This window comes from Mustela lutreola, chromosome 6, assembly GCF_030435805.1.
Source record: "Mustela lutreola isolate mMusLut2 chromosome 6, mMusLut2.pri, whole genome shotgun sequence".
Lineage (NCBI taxonomy): Eukaryota > Metazoa > Chordata > Mammalia > Carnivora > Mustelidae > Mustela > Mustela lutreola.
Window position 1 is genome coordinate 70,116,236 of NC_081295.1, and position 25,177 is coordinate 70,141,412.

The 25,177-nt window shown below is 37.2% G+C and overlaps 1 protein-coding gene across 4 annotated transcripts in view; it reads right to left on the minus strand.

The window, feature by feature from the left end:
- Positions 1-25,177, minus strand: part of AKAP7 (A-kinase anchoring protein 7) — a 155,017-nt gene that overhangs the window by 124,782 nt on the left and 5,058 nt on the right. For all 4 annotated transcript variants that reach the window (XR_009354636.1, XM_059177537.1, XM_059177538.1 and 1 more), the window contains exons 2-3: positions 24,061-24,192; positions 7,330-7,469 (exon numbers count right to left, since the gene is read on the minus strand). Coding sequence is in view for 3 of the 4 variants with exons in the window: in XM_059177537.1 (XP_059033520.1) it covers positions 7,330-7,469; positions 24,061-24,192 (272 nt within the window). In the remaining variant the exon portion in view is untranslated. The remainder of the gene's footprint in view (positions 1-7,329; positions 7,470-24,060; positions 24,193-25,177) is intronic.

Below are 25,177 nucleotides of genomic sequence, written 5' to 3' on the forward strand. Positions count from 1 at the left end.
GAGTCACTTTTCTATATTCTCTATCAATAAAACTAAATTATAAACACCTCAAGGTCAGTGTTCATTATTCTGAAACCACCCTCTCACCATGGTGACTAGTAACAATAATAAAAACAATATTTAAAAGTACACCTGAAACTAATAGAACACTGTATATTAATTATGCTGGAATTAAAGTAAAATAAAATAGAGAACTGGCATGAGAACACATCAGTAAATGTCAATTCACATTATTCTAAAACGTGTTTTTCACCTAAAATTTATTAGACAGTTTCCAAATCATTAAATATACAGAATATCTTCGTTTTTTTTTAATAATCTAGGGTGCCAATTTAATTATCTACTCCATTACTTATAAAGTTTTTTTCTCAAAAAAATAGCTTTTAATTAAGAAAACAAAACAAGGGACGCCTGGGTGGCTCAGTTGGTTGGATGACTGCCTTCGGCTCAGGTCATGATCCTGGGGAGAGATCTTGTCATTTGCAAAAAAATACATTGATAGACCTACAGGAGTATGCTAAGTGAAAGGAGTCAGACTGAGAAAGACAAATACTGTAGGATTTCACTTATATGTGGAATCTAAAAAACAGAACATATAAACAAAAATCCAGAAAGAGACCCACAGACACAGAAAACAAACGTGTGGTTACAGAGGGGTGGGTGGTGGTGGGATGCTCAAAATGGGTGAAGGGGAGAGGTGAGATACAGGCTCCTGGTTATGGAATGAGTAAGTCATGGAGATGGAAGGTGCGGCGTAGTGAATATGGTCAGTGGTATCACCACAGCATTATGTGGTGGCAGACGGCAGCTACACTCGTGGTGAGCATAGCACTAATGTACACAGATTGGTGAAATCACTATGTTGTACAACTGAAACTAACGTAACACTGTGTGTCAACTATACTTCAGTCCAAAAAAAAAAAAAGTCATACCTCTAAACAATATAATTAAATCCCCAAATCTTAGCTGGTACAAATGGTAATTCTGGTTTAACTGAAAATGATAAGTAGCACAGGATGAGAACTCTGTTTTATAAACAGACTGATGCAAATTAAGGGTGCTGGACTTGGCTCAGAAATTCTGGATTTTAACCCCAAGTCCACCACAGGTGTGAATCCACCCAAGTCACCTCCTCTCCTGGACTCTTGGTTTTTTCAGTTGTAAAACAGGAGTAACAGAATCTGCATTGCCAAACTTAGAGTGTTGTGTTATAGATCAAAGTAGATAAGCTACATAAAAATACTTTGTAAGCTCTACATCATTTGCCTAATAAAAGGTATGGAATACTGCCAATATTAAAATCAGCGGTTCTTTACCCTATGCATCTTGGCCTCCCTGATACCATTAGGCAATGTTTGGAGATATTTATGTCATAACTGGGGACTTGCTATTTGTTTTTTGTTTGTTTGTTTGTTTGGTTGGTTGGTTCTTCTAAAGGCTTATTTATTTGAGAGAGAGAGCATGCATGTGTGCCAGTAGGAAGAGGGGCAAAGGAAGAGGGAGAGAGAGAAGCCGCCTCCCCACTGAGCAAGGGATTCCATCACAGGGCTCGATCCCAGGACCCCGAGATTATGACCTGAGCTGAAAATAAAAGTCAGGCAGATGCTCAACCGACTGAGCCCCCCAGGCAGGGATTTGCTACTTGTACCTAGTGAGTAGAGTATCCACATTTTCATAAAACACTCCATTCTGGGCTCAAATACTAATTATATGTAAATTCAAGATTATGATCAAAAAATTGCATTCATTCACGTATTCAGCATTTTAGTGCAATGTCCAGCATGCTAAAATAGTCTCAGACCATTCACATTTTTTAATTATCTAATAGCTTGTAAACTTAAAATTAAAAATAATAAAATACTTTGAACATTAATTCTCTAATGTCACACAGTACTTATGATGCAGGATTAACTTCAACCTATCAAAATTCTAAATGTAACCTAATCAAGTGATATATTTCCTTTTTTAAAAGTTTTATTTATTTAAGTAACCTCTACACTGAGCATGGGACTTGAACTCACAACTCTGAGACCAAGAGTCAGATGCTCCTCCGACTAAGCCAGCCAGGTGCCCTGAGTCAATGACATATTTCCAGCTATGCTTTGATCCTCCCAATGATGCTCCAGATTAATTTATATATTCCTTGAAATCATGTTAAGAGGTTTTTAAACGCTTTTTCCTAATAATATTCTTAAAACATAAAAGAAAAAGGAAAAAAACCTTCAGCATCTTCTTCCATAAGTACCAATGTCATTAAAAGCCAAAGGAAACTAATTTTTACAGCCACTGTTTAAAATTCTATAAAGCCATCAAAGCTTCTCACCCTAATCCCCAGCCATTGACAGTACTGCACAGGCACATTCTAAAAAATAGCTAATACTACAGAATCATATTTAAATATGATACTCAAAGAAATTTTTTAAAAATATGAGCATTATTAAAATCTTAAATATTTCATTGAGTATTATGTTTAGAGAACAAGAACAACCAACCACCTGTTAAATCTCACCACTAAGCCATATTCCATATGGCTAAAAACAATTCAGTAAGAAAATTCATTTTTCTATCTTTTCAAGCTTTCTAATTGACTCAAGGCATATATAAGTGCAGAGAAAAAGCCTTAAAGTTACAGTGCTTCTGCACAAGGAAGAGAAGTTGCATTCCAGCATAGAGCAGGAGAACATCTGTGACCCCATCTTTTGACATTATTTTCAGAATTTTTCAAAGCTGTTAACTTATGTTGTTCCTAAATTTGCTGCCTCATTAAGATTTACTAGAATTATCACTTCAGTTTGCTATGTAACTTTTCTTCAATGCTGAATACTTTCATTTTTCTTGCTTGTCTATAACCACGGAAAGAACTTGAAAAACTGATGAAAGAACAAAACTGAAGTAAAAAATCATTCTCCAATAGGAGAAGTTTCTAAATCTACCAAGTGCTTAACATACACACCAGGATATCAGACTTTTACAATTACATATCCCAGAAAAGAAGTGAATACTCTGATTATGTTTAGAAGACCAGCAACTTTCTCATGACAAAATGATGAAATATGGAATTAAATGCAACAAATGCCTTTTAAAAACCCCCAAAGAAAATCATATTTTTCCATTATTATAAAAAATCATCTTATAAAAAATTAATACATTCCTGAATTCAGTTTCTAGTTCTCTTGCATTTTTTCAGTGCTGATTTACCTTGTAATATTACCACTCAAAAGAAAGCACATAAAGCCAACAAATGAGTAAATCCAACTAGGATTAACAAACAATTCTAGCCACTTAAGAAACATGTAGGATTTATTATAAACCCACTAAGTTTTTCCTGCTTTGTTTTTATTTTTGAATGAATGCATAGTTGCAGGTAATGGAGCAACACATACTTTCATATACTGGAAATTAGGATATTTTTATGCAGCCCTTCTAATGCACTTTCTAATTCTATTTATTAGAAGTATGAAATCATGAATTTCCATTAATGAAGAATTTCAAACATTTCAAAACCTAAAAGTATGTTTAAAAAATCAAAGACCCATATAAGTCTGAATACTTTTTTCTTTAAAATTAGATGCCAACAAGTAGAGGCCAAAAGTAGAGCAACTCATTGTGAATGTGCGAGCTTCTACAAACTTATTTGCAGGTCACTTAATTGGAACTTGGAATACAGTCTCCCATTGAAATAATGTTATAAATGCTGCTTCTTTTCCCAGGCCTTCCCACAAAAGCTCATAAGTAGTTTTAAAAGAAAATTAACACTTGCTACTTTAAAACAAACAAACAGAAAAGATGTTCATATAAAAGATGGAAAATGTGTCTCTTAAGGTCCTATCCTACCTCTCCTCCCTGTATTTGTATGTGGGCGTTCTATTATCTACAAATAAGTCTCTTTAGAGGGAAACATTAAATTATTTGGTTTCCAGGTCACTTGAAACCTGCATTCCCCATAACTTAAGTCACCCTACCCTTAAAGGATGACTATTAAACCTGCATTATGAAACCACCACTTGTAACACTGTATTTCTTATTTTAATTATTGTAAATGTTTTGGTATAACTTGGTATGCCACAAACACATCTGCAGCCCTGAGATGAAAGTATTTTGTGTGTGTGTATTTCTACCCCTGCCAAGCTCTGCTCTAGGTACTGGGAATGAACCGAAGAACTCTGTGTGGAAGGCGAGCTCGCTCAGATTGCAAGGATGATAGATCACAAAAGGAAAGCTATGGGAGCCTGGAGGTGGCAGGGTGTGGGTGACGGAGGCGCAGCAGTCACCAGTGAAGAGGTTTGAACTAAGATTTTGGCCTCAACAAAACCAAGAGGAGACAAAAGAAAACTCCCAGACAGAAAAGGCTTTCTGGGGTGGGGGGGCAGAGGAAACCTGGCAAGTTCAAGACCAGAGGGGTTCAAGCCGAAGGAACAAGTGCCAAAGTGGAGAAAGCCGAACCGTGCAGATCCTCACAGAACACAGTAAAGCCTCTGTCTCTACCCTAAAACCACCAGGGAAATAGTGAAGTATATAAGCTGGTGGGTGACATGTCCAGATTTGGGTTTAGAAAGTAATTATCACCTCCATATTACACCTAAAGAAATGTAAACTACAGAAATGAAGTCATCTGACCTACATCCACAGCGAGCTTAGAGCCCAGACGGTATTCAAACAAGACTGTAGGACTGCAAAGCGGCACTCCCCACTTTCTACACAACCTCCCAGAAAGTGAAAAGCAGAAACAAAGGCTACGGCAGCTTACAGGGTGAAAACCAAGAGGGGCAGACCATCCTCCCTCTTCCGCTTGCTCCAGGCACTTCCGTGGCCCAAATCCTGAACTCAACAGAAGGAAAGAATTGCTCGATCCCCTTTCATCTTCATCCCCTCCCCCATCCTGTCCCTCCCCACCATATCACCCCACTGATCTTCACTGGAAGAGGCAGGAAGCCAAAGAGGCCAGAAGGGGTAGGGCCGACATGAAGAGGACACAGAGCTGCTGCTGAGACCACCACGGGAGCCACGGACGGAGTAGAGACAGACTCCATGAAGGTCCTCATTAAAGCAACTTGCAGAAGTGCTTCCCAAACTTCTACCCTGCACAACAAAGCAAGATAAGAAAGCTGGGGTCTCTTCCAGTCACAAATCCTGTATCCGCATGGGGATTTGCCTGTTTCACATTCTGGGTCCTAAAGAGCTGGCTTCTGACTTCACAGTTAAGTACCATCACCTCTGACTTCCAACTCTCTTCTAACTCCTATATGAGCAGATGATCTTAAATTTCAAAGAAAACTTGTCCAAATAACTCAGAGGTATTTTTATACAATATATAATATGTAACATAATAATTACTCATGGGGCGCCTGGGTGGCTCAGTGGTTTAAAGCCTCTGCCTTCAGCTCAGGTCCTAATCCCAGGGTCCTGGGATCGAGCCCCATGTCGGGCTCTCTGCTCACCAGAGAGCCTGCTTCCCTTCCTCTCTCTCTGCCTGCCTCTCTGTCTACTTGTGATCTCTGTCTGTCAAATAAATAAATAATCTTTAAAAAAATAATAATAATAATAATAATTACTCATGACATTAACTCTCTGCCACCTAAATACTTGTAAGGACAAATGTACAGCTAACCCCCCAGTTTCTATTGGTATGTACCAGTAAAATCAGAATCGAATTCATTACTGCATTAAATTCTAAAACCTTATATTGCTTTTTATGTATCTTCCTCTCCCCAGTTACACTGTGATTTCACAGACTAGAAATTTCCTGGAATATATCAATAACATTTATTTTTTTTCTTTTGATATTTATTTATTTGATTTCAATTGCATTTCTTTTGGTTTTTAAAAATTCACTAGCATTTCCTAGAAACACTCTAGTTAAATAAGGGGGGGAAACAAATGCAAAGTGTGCCTGGTGTGAAAAAGAAAACCACAGAAGGCCCTAAGGATAGGGGCCTCATGTCAGCCAACCAAGACTTCACACCTAACTGCCCCCCAGGAGCGGAACAAGTCCACACGGAATTTCCCAGTCAGCAGCAGGACATTCACTGACAGAAGCCTTCCGTTCTCCTCACAAGGGTGACCTCACCTAAAACAAGGATTCTCTGCCAATAGTTTCCTTCTTTCCTCTCTTGCTCTCTATCACTCTCTCTCTACCTTTAAAACCCCTCTTTTTTCTGCAGCCTGTTGGAGCACTTTTCTCTCTGCCATATGAGATGCTGCCCGATTCGTGACTTGCTCAATAAAGCCAACGGGGTCTTCAAATTTACTTGGAATTTTTGTTGTTTGATACTAGTAAAAGAGATCACAGTCCACAATCAGAAATTCCGCTCTGCCTCTCAGACTGCACCAATATGTGAAAACAGTCCCTCTTCGAGGGAGCTGTTCTTCCCTGCCTCACCTCTCTACCAGTTCTAACAGATAGAGCAGCTCTCAGCCATTTACAAGGGTTTCTTAGTTTGGGCCAATTGGTCCTGCTTTCTATTATTCATACCACATTGATTTTTCAGAAGTTTAATAGATTTCTACAATAGTTTACCATGCCACATTAAATTGGCATAGCAATGAGTAATTTTTAAAGAAACTGTGTTGCAATTACCATCACCTTACACGAGACTAAGCAGCAAGAGATCCCACTTTACTTTCCCAGCAGAGATTCCAGAATCCTCTTTTTCTACCTGGTCACTACCCTCTGCTTCTGAAAGGTTCCTCCACTGTGGTAGGCAAATGCTTAGAGAGAACCAACCTTGACATGCCATCTGGCAACACTTTTGAAAAGTCTTTTGCAAAATTATTAACTATGGTTGTTTAAATACTATTTCTCAAAATTACTGTTTAAATATATTATATTGCATAAGTAAGATTATTTCTTATTGCCCAGCTAAAATACTGTCAAAGAGACTGAAGGGCTAAGAGCAAATGGGTTTACAAGCATTTAGTGTATCTTAAATTTAATTTAAAATAAAACTTTATAGTAAAAGTTGTTTGTTTGTTTGTTTTTAAATAGCACCTCTAAAAAACAAAACCAAATGAATAAACAAACAAAAATGCAGAAACAAATCCATACATACAAAGAACTGACTGGGCTGCCTGAGGGATAAGGGGTAAGTGGATGAGCAGAAGGGGGGAAGGGGAGACAGAGGTAGTTATGGAATGAGTAAGTCACAGGGATGAAAGGCATAGGGAATATAGTCAATGGTATTTTAATAGTGTTGCATGGTGACAGATGGAAGCTACACCGTCAGTGTGACCACGAGCATAGCACAATATAGATCGTCAAATCACTATGTTATACAACTAAAATCAATGTAACATTTCAAGTCAACTATACTTCAATTTAAAGAAAAGCACCTCTTTGTTGGTGATCGGAATGGATAGGAAATAGTTGGGCTGATAATCTTTTTGCTTTTTTTTCCTCTTCTTTATTTGATCCTTACTGATCCGTTCATTTTCTTTACTTCTCTCCAAATTTATGTGAGGTACATCAGTGACTAGAGGGAAAAAGTCAAACAACAATATGTCTAATGTATTTAAACAAAGATATTTTAGTCAAAAAAAAAAAGGAAACAAGCACTACATAAATAGCAATCATTCATTATAGTCATTTTTAAATCTAAAGAAGTAGCTAGCAAACTCTTCTGTAAAGGACCTCAGAGTAAATATTTTATGCTTTGCAGATCATATTGTCTTAGTCAAAACTAACCAAGTCGGCTATAGACAAACACAGAGGATAGGTATAGCTGTGTTCCAACAAAGCTTTCTTTTTGTTTGCTTGTTTTAATTTGACTTATTTATTTGAGAGAGAGTGAAAACTAGAGAGAGGGAGAAGCAGGCTCCCTACTGAGCAGGGAGCCCCGTGTGGGACTCGATCCCAGGACCCTGGGATCATGACCTGAGCCGAAGGCAGATGCCCAACCGAATGAGCCACTCTACTCTCCCTAATAAAACTTTCTTTACAAAGCAGGTAGTTAGCCAGATTTAGCCCACAATCTAAAGCACAACTAACAACTATCTTCTTCCCCATGCCACAATTTTCATGATACTAGGAAAGATAATTTTTGCATCCATCTTGTATATATGTATTTGTCACCTCCACAACATAACCACTTAGAGCAATGCACTCGAAGTTTGGTTTGTGGTCAATGTGATGCCACAAACTTGCAAAAATTAAAACAGCTTTAGAAACTTCCACAGCAAGTAGGCAAAGTAATTTTGTCTATAAAATGTTGGTTTCTATTTTGTATTCTTTTTCCATTTTTCTAATAGTTTTTTTTTGTTGTTGTTGTTTTTTTTTTTTTTTTTTTTTTTTACTGTAGTTTACAAAAGTATCAGCTGGCAACAAATAGAAAACTTGAAAAAAAAAAAAACTAGTCCTTAACCACAGATAGTCGAGAAGCAGGCTACTCGCTAAAGTAGCTTCAAAAGACCCATTTACAATGCCCAACAATTCTAATTATGAAGCTAAGCCCCCAGAAATAATTACCAAATCAGTATGAAATGCCACTGTCTCCTTTTTCACAGACTCTATTGGGAACTCCCCCTATGTATGCAAAACTACCACTGATTTTGAATTTTCAAGGCTGTGTCTTCTTGACACAAAATGGAGTGCCTAATAGAGACTCTGCAAAAATTCAAGTATAATTGCATATTCTGAGGTATGATTTTAGAAAGAGGTAGGAGGAAGAAACCACCTTATGTACATTCAATCACATGAGGCTGGTTCTATCTTTGGGATCAATTCTAAGAGACTTGGGTGATCATGACACACAATGCCTTGGAAAGGACTATGGGAAGTCTGAGTTCAGCCAATAGCACACTGCTTGTGTGTCTACACAGTCCTGATCTAACTGAACTCATTATACATGAGAAAAAAGAAGAGCAAAAAAACCTCTAAAAACTGCTCAATGTCAGAGAGTCAAATCTGGCATTTAGACCCTTTAACTTTCCCCTTCTAGTTTATTTTCTACTGGATCAAACTGCTTCTCTGTTGAAGGTCTGCAAAACCACAGGGCAGAAGTAATTTTCCTTACTCTATTATTCTTTAATTTTTAAAAAAAAATTTTTAAGTAATCTCTATACCCAATATGGAGCTAAACTTAAAACCCTGAGATCAAGCGTCACCTGCCTCAGCAACTCGACCAGTCAGGTCCCTTACTGTTCTTTAAAATATTAACAGCGGGGCACCTGGCTGGCTCAGTCAGAGGAGCACGTGATTCGTGATCTTGGGGTCATGAATTCAAGCCCCACATTAGGTGTAGCAATTATTTAAAACTAAATAAACTTTTGGGGCACCCGGGTGGCTCAGTGGGTTAAAGCCTCTGCCTTCAGCTCAGGTCAGGGTCCTGGGATCAAGTCTCGCATCGGGCTCTCTGCTCAGCAGGGAGCCTGCTTCCCCCTCTCTCTGTCTCTGCCTGCCTCTCTGCCTACTTGTGATCTCTGTCAAATAAATAAATAAATTCTTTAAGATAAATAAATAAAAATAAACTTTAAAAGATTTTTAAAAAATAAAAAATAAAGAGTAAATGTTTTTTAAATAAATGTCACAAATGTTTTAGTACTAACTTCTAAGAAAATTAGGAGAGTATGTTTAAAATTTAAAAACTAAAGGTCTATAGAAATAGACAGGAGGAACATACTCTAGGAGGAACATACACTTGTGACATCTACAAGGCAGGAGTAAATTAAGAGCAAGGTAACCTGGGTAAAGAGTCTGACTATATCACTATGAGTTAGGGCAAAATTATCTGGTATATTTGCACATCCACTTCACTGCTATATTTCCAAACAATAGATCTGATGATTAATATGGTTAAAATGGTATATCCTCACAAACAGAACATGTATTTGAAATAAAAATTATCGACTTCCTGTTTATATGCAAGCTTGTCACAACCTTGTAAATTCTATTGCTAAGAAAAAGTTTGCTGTGGGGCACCTGGGTGGCTCAGTGGGTTAAGCCGCTGCCTTCGGCTCAGGTCATGATCTCAGGGTCCTGGGATCGAGTCCCGCATCGGGCTCTCTGCTCAGCAGGGAGCCTGCTTCCCTCCCTCTCTCTCTCTGCCTGCCTCTCTGTCTACTTGTGATCTCTCTCTGTCAAATAAATAAATAAAATCTTTAAAAAAAAAAAAAGTTTGCTGCATTCTCATCTGTATCATGAGCATCATTTGAATTGCCTCATATGATGCTATTGGGTTTTATTTTCCATGCAATTCTTTAAATATGGAAAATGAAATCAATATGTTGTCAAGCTGCTTGTAATTTTAGACATCTAAGAAACAGTCCTACATTCGATTGTAGTAACAAACTAAATCTACTAATTTTAAACAGAAGCCACAAAATATGCTAATAAAGTACCATATATATTTTAAACCCACGTCTGAATACATTTCTAGCCCACTTCCATCTGTTCTTAGTAAACCGGTACTCCAGAAATGGAAACCAATTTTAATAGTCTGGATCAGAGTTTGTGGGTTGGACTCCTGCCCCCCCCCCACTTACTAGCTGTGAGATCATAGATTAGTCACATGAACTCTCTTTACTTCAGTTTCCTCCTCTATAATTTGAGAATAATGATAATAATAGGTACCCCACAGGGTCATTTTTGAGTGAGTTAATACATGTACACTCTTAGATGACTTCCTGGTACAAACTTAGCACTATCATTAGGTATTATAATTATCAGATATTACCCAAAGCAAAACAGAATTAGGGAGATAAATGTGTACCTGGATCATTTAGAAGACTCCAAAAAGAAACCAAGATGAAATATAACCTATCCGTTGTTTTTCATCATCCAGGCCACTTGTACTCTCCATTATTATGGACAATGAAGAACATTATTGAGCAGTTTTTAAAAAATTAAAGAAAACACTGAAAAATATTTCTAAAGCAAAACAGCCATTTCTTAAAGATAAAATCACAGGCTAATTCTAAATAAGTTCCCAGTATCCTTCGTTTTATATCCCATTGTCCAAATCAGGACACAGGGTTAACCCCATCCAGCACTGGAAGCTGGAATAGTGAGTTATCAACCTAACCCTATGAGGGAAAAGTAATCTGCGAAAGGAAAAGGATGAGGAACAGCTGGCGGCAAGGCAACCGGTACTGTCTGTTTCAGTCCTGTAGAGGCAGCACTAGACAGCGAAAAGAGCAATGACCCAAAGCATCCTTCCATCAAATCACTTCATTTCTCTACCTGAGAACTTAGAAAGTTTCCCAATCCTTAGAGAACAGTTTATTCTAGGTCTGAGGCATAAAATCTACCAGAAGAGTCTGGATCTTCAAAGACTTCCGGCACCATGTGAATCTGAAAGTCCCCTCACTGGCCAAAGATGGCAAAATTTCAGCATCAAATAGAATAATAACTTCAATGGTGTGAGAGACATCAACTATGCTTAAATCCTTCAGTTCATTATAATACTCAAAGGAAAAGTTAAAGCCAAAATTCACAGGTCATCTTTGGATTAGTCTAAAGAACTATTATTTTATTAATTTGGTGATAAAAGAAAAAAACATCAAGCATTTATCCTGCCTTTCCTTGATAGCAAAGCTGCATACAGGCAATCAAACAGTTAACAAAGGCAAAGTTCTTTTTTATAGAAATTTTCAGCTAAAAATGCAAAAAGACAAGAGTTATAACATCACCATTTTGAAACCCTTCACAGAGCAATGGATCAGCCCAAAGGGTATCAATGGATAATCCATTAAATAGAAAGCTGATGGGGAATTTTAGTAATGGATACATCAAGTAACAAGAAGGAAGCCACTGATAAATCTTAACATCACAAAAAGGCAAGACAACCAAACACCATATGCTTCCTGATGTCACACAATAGGAGATTCAAGGCATTTTTACAGCTCTCTTGCCAAATTCCAAAAGTTAGCCAAGATTCTTTAATCTACCAATTTACTTAACTATAAAGGACAGAGAAATACATTAAATGACTATAATATAGGTACATATATACAGACTGATTTCTTCAATAAACACACACACACACACACACACACACACACACAAAGGGAGATCTACAGATGGAAAAAAAAACTGAAGAGATTTGTCAATCAAATATAATGCATAGGTTTTATTTCCTAATTCAAGTTTTTAAAAAATTATGTCACAGAGAAATGTGAATACTGACAGCATATTTGATGACATTAGCATTTACTCTTATTTTCTGTCATGGGAAGGATATTTTGGATATGCTCTTTTTAAAAAGATCCCTTATCTTTTAAAGTCACATACTAAAGTATTTACAGAGAAAATATATCTGGAATATACTTCGAAATAATCCAGTGAGGAAGAGTGACAAAGAGATGAGGTTCAGTCTACTATTCTACTTTTGAATAAGCTTGAAAGTTTCCATAATAAAATATTTTTTAAAAAACAAAAACAAAAATGGGGCACCTGGGTGGTTCAGTGGGTTAAAGCCTCTGCCTTCGGCTCAGGTCATGATCCCAGGGGCCTGGGATTGAGCCCCGAGTCGGGGCGGGGGGGGGGGGGGGTCTCTGCTCAGCGGGGAGCCTGCTTCCTCCTCTCTCTGCCTGACTCTCTGCCTACTTGTGATCTCTGTCTGTCCAATAAATGGCTAAAATCTTTTATAAATAAATAAATAAATAAATAGATAAATAAAATAAAAAACATAAACAAAAACTAGGGGCAGGGACAGGGGTAGGACAGTTAGATAATCTCTATCTAGAGTCTCTCCTAGCTAGTTTTCTGTCTTCTGTGATAAAGGTAGTAATTTAACACCTGTACCAATTAGGATATTTCATGGTGAAATTAGATTTTTAAAATGGTATCAGATAGAAGAGCATGTGACTCCTGATCGTAGGGTCATGCGTTGAAGTCCTATGTTGGCTGTACAGATTACTCAAATAAATAAATAAATAAATAACCTGAAGAAGAGGAAGAGAAAGAAAAAGAAGAGTGTCCAAATTAGTAATACGCCTGATTTTATCACCTGTAGTTCATTTCAAAATTAATATAGTAGAAAAAGACCTATAGTCTAGTTTTTCTTTTTTCAAACTGCTAGTATCAACCCACTAGTGGGTTATGAAATCAACTTAGAATATCATCTAAAAGCACTTTTTAAAATCAGGAATGAGGGGCGCCTGGGTGGCTCAGTGGGTTAAGCGTCGCTTTCGGCTCAGGTCATGATCTCAGGGTCCTGGGATCGAGCCCCACATCGGGCTCTCTGCTTGACAGGGAGTTTGCTTCCTCCTCTCTCTCTGCCTACTTGTGATCTCTGTCTGTCAAATAAATAAGTAAAATCTTCATAAAAATAAACAAATAAATAAATAAAATAAAACCACAAATGGAATGGAATGGAATGGAATGGAATGGAATGGAATGGAATGGAATGGAATGGAATAGGGTGGGGCAGAAGGGAATGAACTGGAATAAAATGGAGAACGTAAGAGAATACCACGGAGTAGGATAGAATACAAGTAGTATAGACAGTACATTGCTAATGTCAGATAAAAGTACTGTTCCATGAAGTTCAAGGTTTCTGCATACACGTGTGTACTGGGTGGCAATGTAAAATGTATCCTTAGTGTGAAATAAGACACAATCATTTCTGCTGTGTTTTACTCAATATAAACAGACTTTAAAACATGGTATTTAAGAGACCACAAGGCTTTTAGCATTTTTAAGTTGTTTTATATGTTATCTATTTAAAATTAAAATGTTCTTCCTGTAACAACTTGTTTTTGCCATTTCAAACATTCCATAAGTCCATTTTACAGACATCCAGAGAAGGAAAATCAATCTTGGAAGATAATAGTTATATTAAATACTCTTAACAATTTTCATATTGGTGCACTTGGGTGGCTCAGTCCATTGAGCTCTGCATTTGGCTCAGGTCATGATCCCAGGGTCCTGGGATTGAGCCCCTGCTCCGCAGGGAGTGTGCCTCTCCCTCTCCTGCTTCCCCTGTTTATACTCTCAAATTAATTTATTTGTTAATTAATTTTTAAAAACAACTCTGGCATCATGAGAATGACATAGTATAAAATCCCAATTCAAAATACAACCTCTTAAAAACAAACAAATCTCTTGGTAAAAATAAAGATGTAGAGGGATTTTCTAAATTCCCTTAGCTTTCTCTAATTTTATCCACAACTATTTAACTTTCTTTTCAATTGGATTAGCTAAAATTTTCTTTTGTGGGGTGCCTGGCTGGCTTAGTTGGTATAATTTGCTATTGTTCTTTTAATTTACTTTATATGAAAATAATAATGACCAAAGTATTCATACAATTATCTATTTTACATATAAAAGTATTAAAGATCAGCGATCACAAAAATAAAACAAAGAATGCTTTGGCCATGTGCCCTGGATCTTTCACTGGATTAGAGCTCATAACCTCATCTCATAAATTTAGTTTATTACATTGTTAATTTTCATAATGATTTCAGTAACCATTTCAATGTGCTCTAATTAATCTGGTCTTGTCAATAAAGGCTACAGTTTTCTGATCCATGGCACAGTTTTCTTATCCAAAGCACATGTCATTTTATGCAAATTATCCAATTTTTCCTTAAGTTTTATTACTTCAAAAAAACCCACAAGAATGAATTATGGGAGAAATTAATTAGGTAGTCCATCTGTTATTGTGGGCTGATTGTTTTCATATTTCCTCTTAGCCAAAAGGTTGGGAACAAACTAGATTCTTTGTTTTGATAATCTTCTCTTTTTCCCTTGTTCTGTAAACAATCAAAATCTTTGAAGTAATCATTCTTAAAACTCCTGGACTTGTGACTTAAAATATTACCTATTCATTTCATATCATTATATTCCCTTATAGCAAATTACTAAAACTTTCTTTAAAAGTTTTACCTCCCTCATTTTCTCTGAGGACTAAATAAGAAAATATAAAGCAGTCAGCAATATGCTGAAAGCATTCAATAATGTTATTATAAAATATTGCTCTCAAGATGAAAACTTGTTTAAGTATTCAATTTAGCAAGTACACTTAGGTAAAAAATTGGGGTAAGATTAATAGAAGTGTACATGTATTAACAAGTTGAATCCACTCAACTCCTGAAATAGCTATAATTTTACGCTAATTTTATAGACAATGAAACTGAGCTTAGACACTTGCTCAAAGGACACAATAAGAAAGTGAAGGAGGACGGTGCTGGGAAAACTAGACACCTACATGCAAAAGAATGAAATTGGACCACTTTCTCACACTATACACAAAAATAAACTCAACTGGACTAAAGACCTAAATGTAAGACCTGAAAACATAAAACTAAAAGAAAACATGGGCAGTAACCTCTTTGACACTGGCTTTAGCAACATTTTTCTAGATGCCTCCTCAGGCAAAGGAATCAAAAGCAAAAATAAATCACTGGGATCACAGCAAAAATAAAAAGCTTTCATAGAGCAAAGGAAACCATCAACAAACAAAAAAATCAACCCACTAAATGGAAGAAGATACCCACAAATGATATATCCAGTAAGGGGTTAATACCCAAAATATACAATGAACAACTCAAGACCAACAGCAACAACAACAAAATTAAAACATGAGCAGAGGACCTGAAGAGACATTTTTCCAAGACAAAGAGGAGGTCAACAGACTTGAAAGGATGCTCATGATCACTATCAGGAAACTACACATCAAAACAACAATGAGATATCACCTCACACCTGTCAGAAGGGTTAGAATCAAAATTGCAAAAAATAAGAAGTGTTGGCAAGGATGTGGAGAAAAAGGATCCCTCGTGCACTGTTGGTAGGAATGTAGATTGGTGCAACCACTGTGTAAAAGAGTAGGGAGGCTCGTTAAAAATTTAAAAATAGAAATTCCATTCAATCCACATGCAGATACCAGAGGGTGTTTATCCAAAGAAAATGAAAATGCTAATACAAAAATATATGCACCCCTATGTTTATAGCAGCATTATTTACAATAGCAAAGATATGAAAACAACCCAAGTGTCCATGGATAGCTGAATGGATAAAAAAGATGTTATACACACACACACACACACACACACACACACACACACACACGATGGAATATTACTCAGCCCTATAAAAGAATGATATCTTGCCATGTACAACCACGTGGATGGACCTAGAGGATATTATGCTAAGTGAAATAAGTCAGACAGAGTTTTACTTACATGATTTTACTTATTTTACTTACATGCATAATGATTTTACTTACACGTATAAAAACGTAAAAAAACAAATGAACAAAGAAACAAAGGGAAAACAGACTCTTAAATACAGAGAACAAACTGATGCCTGCCAGAGGGGAGGGGAGGATGGGTGAAACAGATAAACATGATTAGGATGTACAAACTTCCAGTTATAAAATAAATAGATCATGGAGTTGAAAAGTACAGCATAGGAAACAGAGTCAAAATATTATAATTACGTTGTATGGTAACAGATGGTGACTACATGTACCATGATGAGCACAGAATAATGTACAGAATTGTTCAATCTGTATGTTGTACACATGAAAGTAATAAAATGTTGTATGTTAATTATAGTTCAAAAAAAATTTTTAAGTCTGTTTATTTCTTTTTTTTTTTCTAGATTTTATTTATTTATTTGACAGAGAGAAATCACAAGTAGTCAGAGAGGCAGGCAGAGAGAGAGGAAGGGAAGCAGGCCCCCCGCTGAGCAGAGAGCCCGATGCGGGACTCGATCCCAGGACCCTGAGATCATGACCCGAGCCAAAGGCAGTGGCTTAACCCACTGAGCCACCCAGGCACCCCTGTTTATTTCTTTAAGTAAGCTCTACACCCAACCTGGAGCTTGAACTCACAACCCTGAGATCAAGGGTCATATGCTCTTCCAACTTATCCAGCCAGATAACCCCAAAAAAACCTTTTTAAGAAAAAGTGTAAAACCCTACCAGTCTGACCCCACAGCCGCAGCTATAACCACCACAGTCCAACACTATTAGGAATAACATTAGTGGACAAGATCCAAGAGGAATAAGTTTACCTACCTCTCTATTTACTGAATCAGTGAAGCTTACATGTTTAAAAATAAGTTTTTAAGCACATTTATAAACTCTAACTGTATTTTTTTCTTTTCCAGGTTTTTCTCTTTTTTTTAATATTTTATTTATTTATTTGCGAGAGAGAGAGAGAGAGAGAGAATGAGAATGACAGAAAGAGAGCATGGGAGGGAAGAGGTCAGAGAGAGAAGCATACTCCCCACCGAGCAGGGAGCCCGATGTGGAACTCAATCTGGGGACTCCAGAATCATGACCTGAGCTGAAGGCAGTTGCTTAACCAACTGAGCCAGCCAGGCGCCCCCCACCATTTTTTTTCTTTTCAAATTTTTACTTATTTAACTCGTTAGTTAACACACAGTACAATTTGGCTTCCAGAATAGAATTCAGGAATTCATTACTTACATAGAACACCCAGTGCTCGTCGTAACAAGTACCTTCCTTAATATCCATCACCCATCTAGCCCATCCTCCACTCACCTCCCATCATCAATCCTCAGTTTGTTCTCTATAGTTAAGAGTCTCTGGGGCACCTAGGTGGCTCAGTCACTTAAGCGTCTGATTCAGTGTTAGCTCAGGTCCTGATCTCAGCGTCCTGGGATTAAGCCTCACTTGGGCTCCCTGCTCAGCTTTGAGTCTGCTAGTCCCTCTGTCCCTCTTCCTGCTTGTGTGCTCTCTCTCTCTCTGTCTCTCTCTCAAATAAATATTTTAAAAATTTGTCTCTTTTATGGTTTGCCTCCTTCTCTTTTTTCCTCTCCCATATGTTCATCTGTTTTGCTTCTTAAATTCCCCATATGAGTGGAATCATATTCATCTTCCTTTTTTAGAGATTTTATCTGTTCATTTGACAGAGAGACACACTGTGAGAGAGGCAACACAAGCAGGGGAGTGGAGAAGGAGAAGCAGGGAGCCCAGTATTCATCTTTCTCTGACTTCTTTCTCTTAGCATAATACACTGTAGCTCCATCCACATCATTACAAATGGCAAGATTTCATTCTTTTTGATGGTTGAGTAATATTCCATTATATACATATATCTGTATATACATATATATACATATCACATATTCTTTACCCATTCCATTCCATAACCATTCATAAGATGATGGACATTTGGACTCTTTCCACAGTTTGGCTAATTGTTATTTTTTTCATAAGAAGAACAAAAAATATTCATAAAATTTGAAAACTAGAGAAAGGAACAAAAATTACTCATAAACCCACTATATTAACACAACCACTATGAATTCTGGTGACAGGTCACATAAAGTATTTATGCAATTTTAAACAAACACCCATACTTTTTTCCCCCACTTTTTCACTTTGTATTTTAGGTAGGAAATATTTCTTGTAGGATAGTTTTCAGAAAAATTCTTTTCATAACGTGATTTAAGGCACTAGTCTAACTGGTTCACTCACTTGCTAATCTTGGACATGTGGGGTATTTTTCCCAATATTTTTACTATTCTTTTAAAGATTTTATTTATTTGACAGATAACACAAGGAGGTAGAGAGGCAGGCAGAGAGAGAGGAGGAAGCAGGCTTCCCACTGAGCAGAGAGCCCGATGCGGGACTCGATCCCAGGATCCTGAGATCATGACCTGAGCCGAAGACAGAGGCTTTAACCCAGTGAGCCACCCAAGTGCCCCTATTTTTACTATTTAAAAGACGCTGTGACACATATATTTATGAATAATTTTTTTTCTGGATGTAAGACTATGTTTTTACATTGGGAATCCCTGAGTGGGTCTATCCCACATCTGAACATTGCTGGAAACCCCAACAAACTCCATTCTAAACGGACTTAAAGAGTACATCGTCACAAACAATGTGGACATGACATTAAAATCACTGAGTATTGTTTTAAAAAGATACTGACAATCTGATAAGTTACAATCATATTTTAACATGGATCCTTTAATACTTCTGAGGTTGGATAACTCTACAAATATCTATGTACTGACTGATTTTGATCTTCTACCTCCTTTACCCAGCATCAAGAGTACCTGCTACACAGCAGATACTCAGTACATGCATGTTGAATGAAGTAATGTATTCATTGGGCTTTTCCAATTTTTTATTTGTTTTCCTGTGTGTGTATACACATGTGTTTAAAGGAAAAGATATAAAACCTTTGTATTGAGACAAATATTTGCCTTAAGCCCCTTCATAAAAATTTGGATTATATACTCCATGCTTCCCCAATCAGAGATGACATAGAATATAATTTACCTTTTTTTTTGTTAAAGATTTTATTTATTTATTTGGCAGAGAGAGACACAGTGAGAGAGGGAACGCAAGCAGGAGGAGTGGGATAGGGAGAAGCAGGGCTCCTGCCGAGCAGGGACCCTGAGGCGGGGCTTGATCCCAGGACCCTGAGATCATGACCAGAGCCGAAGGCAGAGGCTTAACCCACTGAGCCACCCAGGTGCCCTAATTTACCTTTCTTTAAGTTTATTTTATTTTATTAGTAATCTTTACACCCAAAAAAGGGATCAGACCCATGACCCTGAGATCAGAGTCACATGCTCTTCTAACTGAGCCAGCCAGGCACCCCCAATTTATCCTTTATTAAAATCGATTCAGGAGGGGTGCCTGGCTGGCTCAGTAGGTAGAGCAAGCAACTCTTGATCTTGGGGGTCATGGACTCAAGCCCCACGTTCGGTATAGAGATTACATTAAAAAAAAATTTTTTTTATTTTAATTTTAAAAAGCAGGGGCACTGGGGTAGTTCCGTTGGTTAAGCATTCAACTCTTGATTTTAAACCTCAAGTCATTATCTCAGGGTTGTGAGTCTGAGCTCTGCATCAAGGACCACATTTAGCAGGAATCTGCTTGAGATAATCTTTCCCTTTCCTGCTGCCCCTCCCCCTACATATACACGTGCACTCTCTCCCTCAAATAAATAAAAAAAAAAGTTGAAACTGACTCTGGATAATCACTTACTATACCAGATATTGAGATTCAATCTTTATTTGATATATTTTTCTCTAAAAAAATCTTTCAGGGAAAGGTAGATTTCAGTTGCTATTTTAAAATATTTAAGAGTTAAAGTATTTTTTAAAATACAACTTAATGGTATTAGCTAATAAGTAAAAAAATAATAATCTTCCACATTTTTAAAATCTCCAATAATTACAAGGGTAGAATTCTATATGAGGTAAAATAAGAATTATAACTATGATATAAGACTTGAATTCCACATATATGACTTAAAAAAAATCACTCAAATATTTTATTTTCTATCTTGATTTAAATGTGGCATGATCACTATTATCAAGACTATGATTCTCTGGAGAGAACTGAGTCAATTAAACTAAAGTTCTCCACAGATTTATTCTCCATGGAAAGCACACTAAGGTATTCCCACCAGCAGGAGAATGACTCTTCATTGTAGACTCTCATTCAATGTTCAGAGGCAAGACTAACAGCAAATCTAAGCATTTCTCTGGATGACTGGCTAGGTTTCTAACCAACTGACCAATGTCCCTTCCACCTTGTGAAGAGAACAGACCCATCCAGGCCAAGGTCAACAACTCATAAACATTACACTTTCCCCCAGAACATGTTCAACCTATTGAGCCAGAAAATGTGGCTCAGGTTGTATGGCTTCTTCAATATTTCAAAGAGATTTTTTCATGCACAAATTAGGATATTTTATTTCCAGTGTGTCTATTTATATTCCAGCATATATAATTCTACATATTTAATTCAACATAATATTCTAATACATTTTATATTCTTTTTTTTTTTTTAAGTAGGCTCCATGCCCAGCAGGGAGTCCAATGAAGGGCTTGAACTCCCAACCTTGATATCAAGACCTGAGATTAAGAGTCAGATGTTTGGGACGCCTGGGTGGCTCAGTTGGTTAAGCAGCTGCCTTCGGCTCAGGTCATGATCCCAGGGTCCTGGGATCGAGTCCCACATCGGGTTCCTTGCTCGGCAGGGAGCCTGCTTCTCCCTCTGCCTCTGCCTGCCTCTCTGTCTGCCTGTGCTTGCTCGTTCTCTCTCCCTCTGTCTCTGACAAATAAATAAAAAATAAAATAAAATCTTAAAAAAAAAAAAAAAAAAGAGTCAGATGTTTAACTGCATGAGCCAGCCAGGCACCCCAAATACATTTTATATTCTAACAAATAATTCTATAAAATAGTCTCTCCTCAAAAACAAAACTAACAAAAAATGCAAAGACCCATTTCAACCAGCCAAACCACACCTAATCATGATGCAGCACCCACACTGAAGGTAACACAGTTGGCAACTAAGACACTAGGAACCAAGCATTTGGGGAGGAGTTTTCTTACTGGCAAGGCTTCTCCTTCCCACGACGTTCTTGTTAGCACGACTTTCCTCATCACTCTGCCAGCGTTTCTATCAGCAAGTATTTCTTGGCAGTTAACTCACAATTTCCACCCACCAAAGGAAACTGAAAGAACCAAAGGCAACAACCAGCAACTTGAGAATTTTAAGGTTGTTGTCTACCACAGTCCAGTAAATTGATTAATATTCCTTGTTACTAAATGTAAGAGAAAGCCACATTAAGTCTATTCAGGCCACAAACCAGTTCTCTTGTGTTTTGGATACAAACACTATATCTCTCTTAAGTTTAAAGGTTGACAACAAAACTCCCAGTTTTTGGAGTGCCTGGTGGCTCTGTGGGTTAAGCCTCTGCCTTCAGCTCAGGTTTGATCTCAGGGTCCTGGGATGGAGCCCCGTGTCAGGTTCTCTGTACAGCAGGGAACCTGCTTCCCCCTCTCTCTGCCTGCCTCTCCGCCTACTTGTGATCTCTCTCTCCGTCAAATAAATAAATAAAATCTTTTAAAAAAAAATCTCATTTCATAAAAACTAGTTAGTAGCTTCTAGTTGGCAAAAAATTTTAGTATTTGTTTCTCGTGTCTTAATAAATGTTATTGTAAAAATGAGTCAGAACAAGTTGTCCCCAAATAACTAAGAGATATATTTCAAAGCTTTTATAAATAGCATTTGTGCATTATTTTACAGTTTAATTGACCTCTTACACACATTACCTCCTCTCATCTGAGGTAAACAGGAGAAACAGGAGGAACTTACCCACAGGTTCACAGTTGAAAAGCCCAGCTCATACAGTTTAAGTGTCCAAGGTTACATGAGTAGAAAATGAAATAACCAACACTCAGAACATAAGTTTTCTGTTTCTTTCATACCATACTGACTATAAGTTGGAGCTTGGAATTTGAAATCTATCTTCCCACAAAAATAATATTGTACATCGTGGTTTGGAGTCTAGACTAAAACACAAAGACCTCTTATTCACAAAGACTGAACTACTGGGGCGCCTGGGTGGCTCAATCGGTTAAGCGACTGTCTTTGGCTCAGGCCATGATCCTGGAATCCTAGGATCAGGTCCTGCATTGGGATCCTTGCTCAGCAGGGAGTCTGCTTCCCCCTCTGACACCGGCCCCTCTCACACTCCCGCTCTCACTCATTCTGTCTCTCAAATAAATAAAAAAGTCTTAAAAAAAAAAAAAAGACTGAACTATGGAAAAGTAGTATACCATACAGCGAGAAATGGATTTGTGCAGACTGACCGGAGCCAGACTTACTCCAGATAATACCTCTTTAATAATAAATATAACCTATACTACAGAGAAGAGATCCTATTTGTATACAGCGTTGGCCAATCTTCCCGATGTCCATCCTCTGAAGCAGCAGCTAGACCATTCAGAGGAGGAAAGGAGTACAGAGCCACAAACACACCCACTTCCTTCTTCCTGGTTGTAGTAGCCACTGTTTGTCCTCACCAGAGGAGTTATAATACAGCAGCTTCAGAAATAGTATTTGTTCCCGGGGATTCTTGGGGTAGCTTGTGGTCAGTCCCAATTAGAAGCGGTCTGTTCAAATAGATAAGCTCTGCATCAGGTATGTCAAGTTCCAAGTACATAGGGCTGGCACGGTGAACAAGTCTACCGCTTGTTTCGGCTTAACTTAAGAGCATTCCAATGGGAATGATTCAGATAGGAATGGGGCTCAGGGGGGGAAGGTTGGATGGGAAAGGCTCATCATAGGCATGTAGTAAAAGTCTTCTTTATTTTACACTCAAATTAGAGAAAGTAATGAAATCAGAAAGAAGTGATTGTGTTTGATAGATATATTCATTTTATGCGTTCAAAATAAAAGAATCTGTACTTTTTTCATCATTCCATAGAAAATACAGAGGATTAGTTAAGTATAAGGACAGATAGTATAGAGGAAAGAACCTTGGAGAGTTCAGGCATTTATTCTTATCAAACCTCCAGGAAGGCTTCTAGGACACCCACCACCCCATATCCAGGCTAGATGCCTCTCTGATACATCCTCTCCCCATGGGAGCCCACAGCATCATATACAGCCTTTGTCTTCCAAGATCATAGCTGTTCAGAGGACTAATGAATCAGAAATCACAGATTCTGTAAGGAATTCTTTCCTTTAAAAAAAAATATATATAGATTTTTTTGAGAGAGAGCACTTGCGTGCAAAGGGGGGTGCAGATGGAGCAGGACAGATTCTCAAGCCGACTCCACCCTGAGAGCTGACCCAAAGGGGGGGCTTGATCCCACAACCCTGAGATCATGACCTGAGCCAAAACCAGGAATCGAATGCAATCACGTAAATTTACCTAATTAACTTCTTGAGTCTCATCTTTTTCTTAGAAATGAAGAGATAGAACTAATTTTTTTTTTTTCAAACGACTGCCAGGCTTTATTGTTCAAAATGCAAGCTAAACACTGAGAGTAAATGAGGATCCCAAAAAGATGGAGTCTAGATCCACGGAGGCAGGCGAGGGACCTGGAAGCCCAGCCAGTCCAGCCCCTTCTGCCACCTGGACTAGATGTTCCTTGTAAGAAAGCACCCCACACTGGGGGAGACTGAACTAATCTCTTATGGCTCCTCCAGTTATAGAACCCAGTCAAGATAAAACTTTTTTCAAATCATATCAAGGTTCTTCCTAAAACTGCAAAGTAAGTGGCACAGAGCATACAGTCAGTAAACATTTGCAGAATACATTGGTGTTTTTCCCTGTTTTCTGTTCACAAGTAACCTGGATAATAGGCACATCAGTCTCACTTTCAGTACTTACTTCCACAATCGTCTTTAATGTCTATAGTGGCAAATGGCATGTCTATCAGAGAAGCCATAGCGTTAGCTTCAAATTCTTCTGACGTTTCCTTTTCTCTTGATACATTTTCATACTCACTGGAATTTATTCCTCCTTTATCAAAAAGAAAAATATATTATTTATTTTTTAAAATTATATCCTAAACTAAAACAAGTCAACTGAATTCAATATAAATTAACATCTGTAGAGAAATGATACTTCTATTCAAATATATTATAAAGCTATATAAACATTATTTATACCATATTCTACATTTCTATAATGTATTTTTATGTTAAACAGCTTTAATAATTTTCTGAATCACAGTATTCAACTTGGGATTAGATGAACACTGAGTTAATCAACAATCCCTAAGAATTTTTATAACTATATTTTGTTAACTCTAAAACTATTACTTTTTTCCACATACTTTTAAAAAACAAATCCACAAAGTTTTGTCAATCTCCTTTACATTTTTAACAATATCACATATATGTTTTCATTTGTACAAGTTCTGACCTTTATTTTTTTCAATAAAGATTTTTAAATTTCTTCTCTCCATTATTAATATTGGAAATTCATGACTCTAATTATGCATGGTTCTAAATATGCTTTCCTAGAAAGTCAACGATTAAAAAGCAAAAGATTTTACAGTTTCCCTGACAGCCTTCCTAAGGACGTTTGCTAATATTAAAGTGATATTTCAAATCTGGCCTTTGTTTTCTAGTTATGGGTGGAACAGTCACATACCTTGGGTGGCGGTTAAGGGAACAAGGGTGTCTTTTAAACTGATAAAATTAATTACTAAATGTATCAGTAGGTGGTCGTCCCAGTACCATTATTTTCCATGCTTTTATTGAAAGAACATAATTGTTGTCTAAACTAGGACTGAACAAAATCTTGGGATAATTGTATAATTTTTACTCTATGTATTTACTAAGACTAATTTACCATTAAAGATATTAATGAAGTCATAAAATTCCTTCTGTTGTAACCCTCTATTTTCAAACATAATACCTAAAAATCACACTCCATTAAGAATATGGCTTACAACATAGTAACTATCATGAAAGGTAAGAGTTAACATGCATATCAAAAA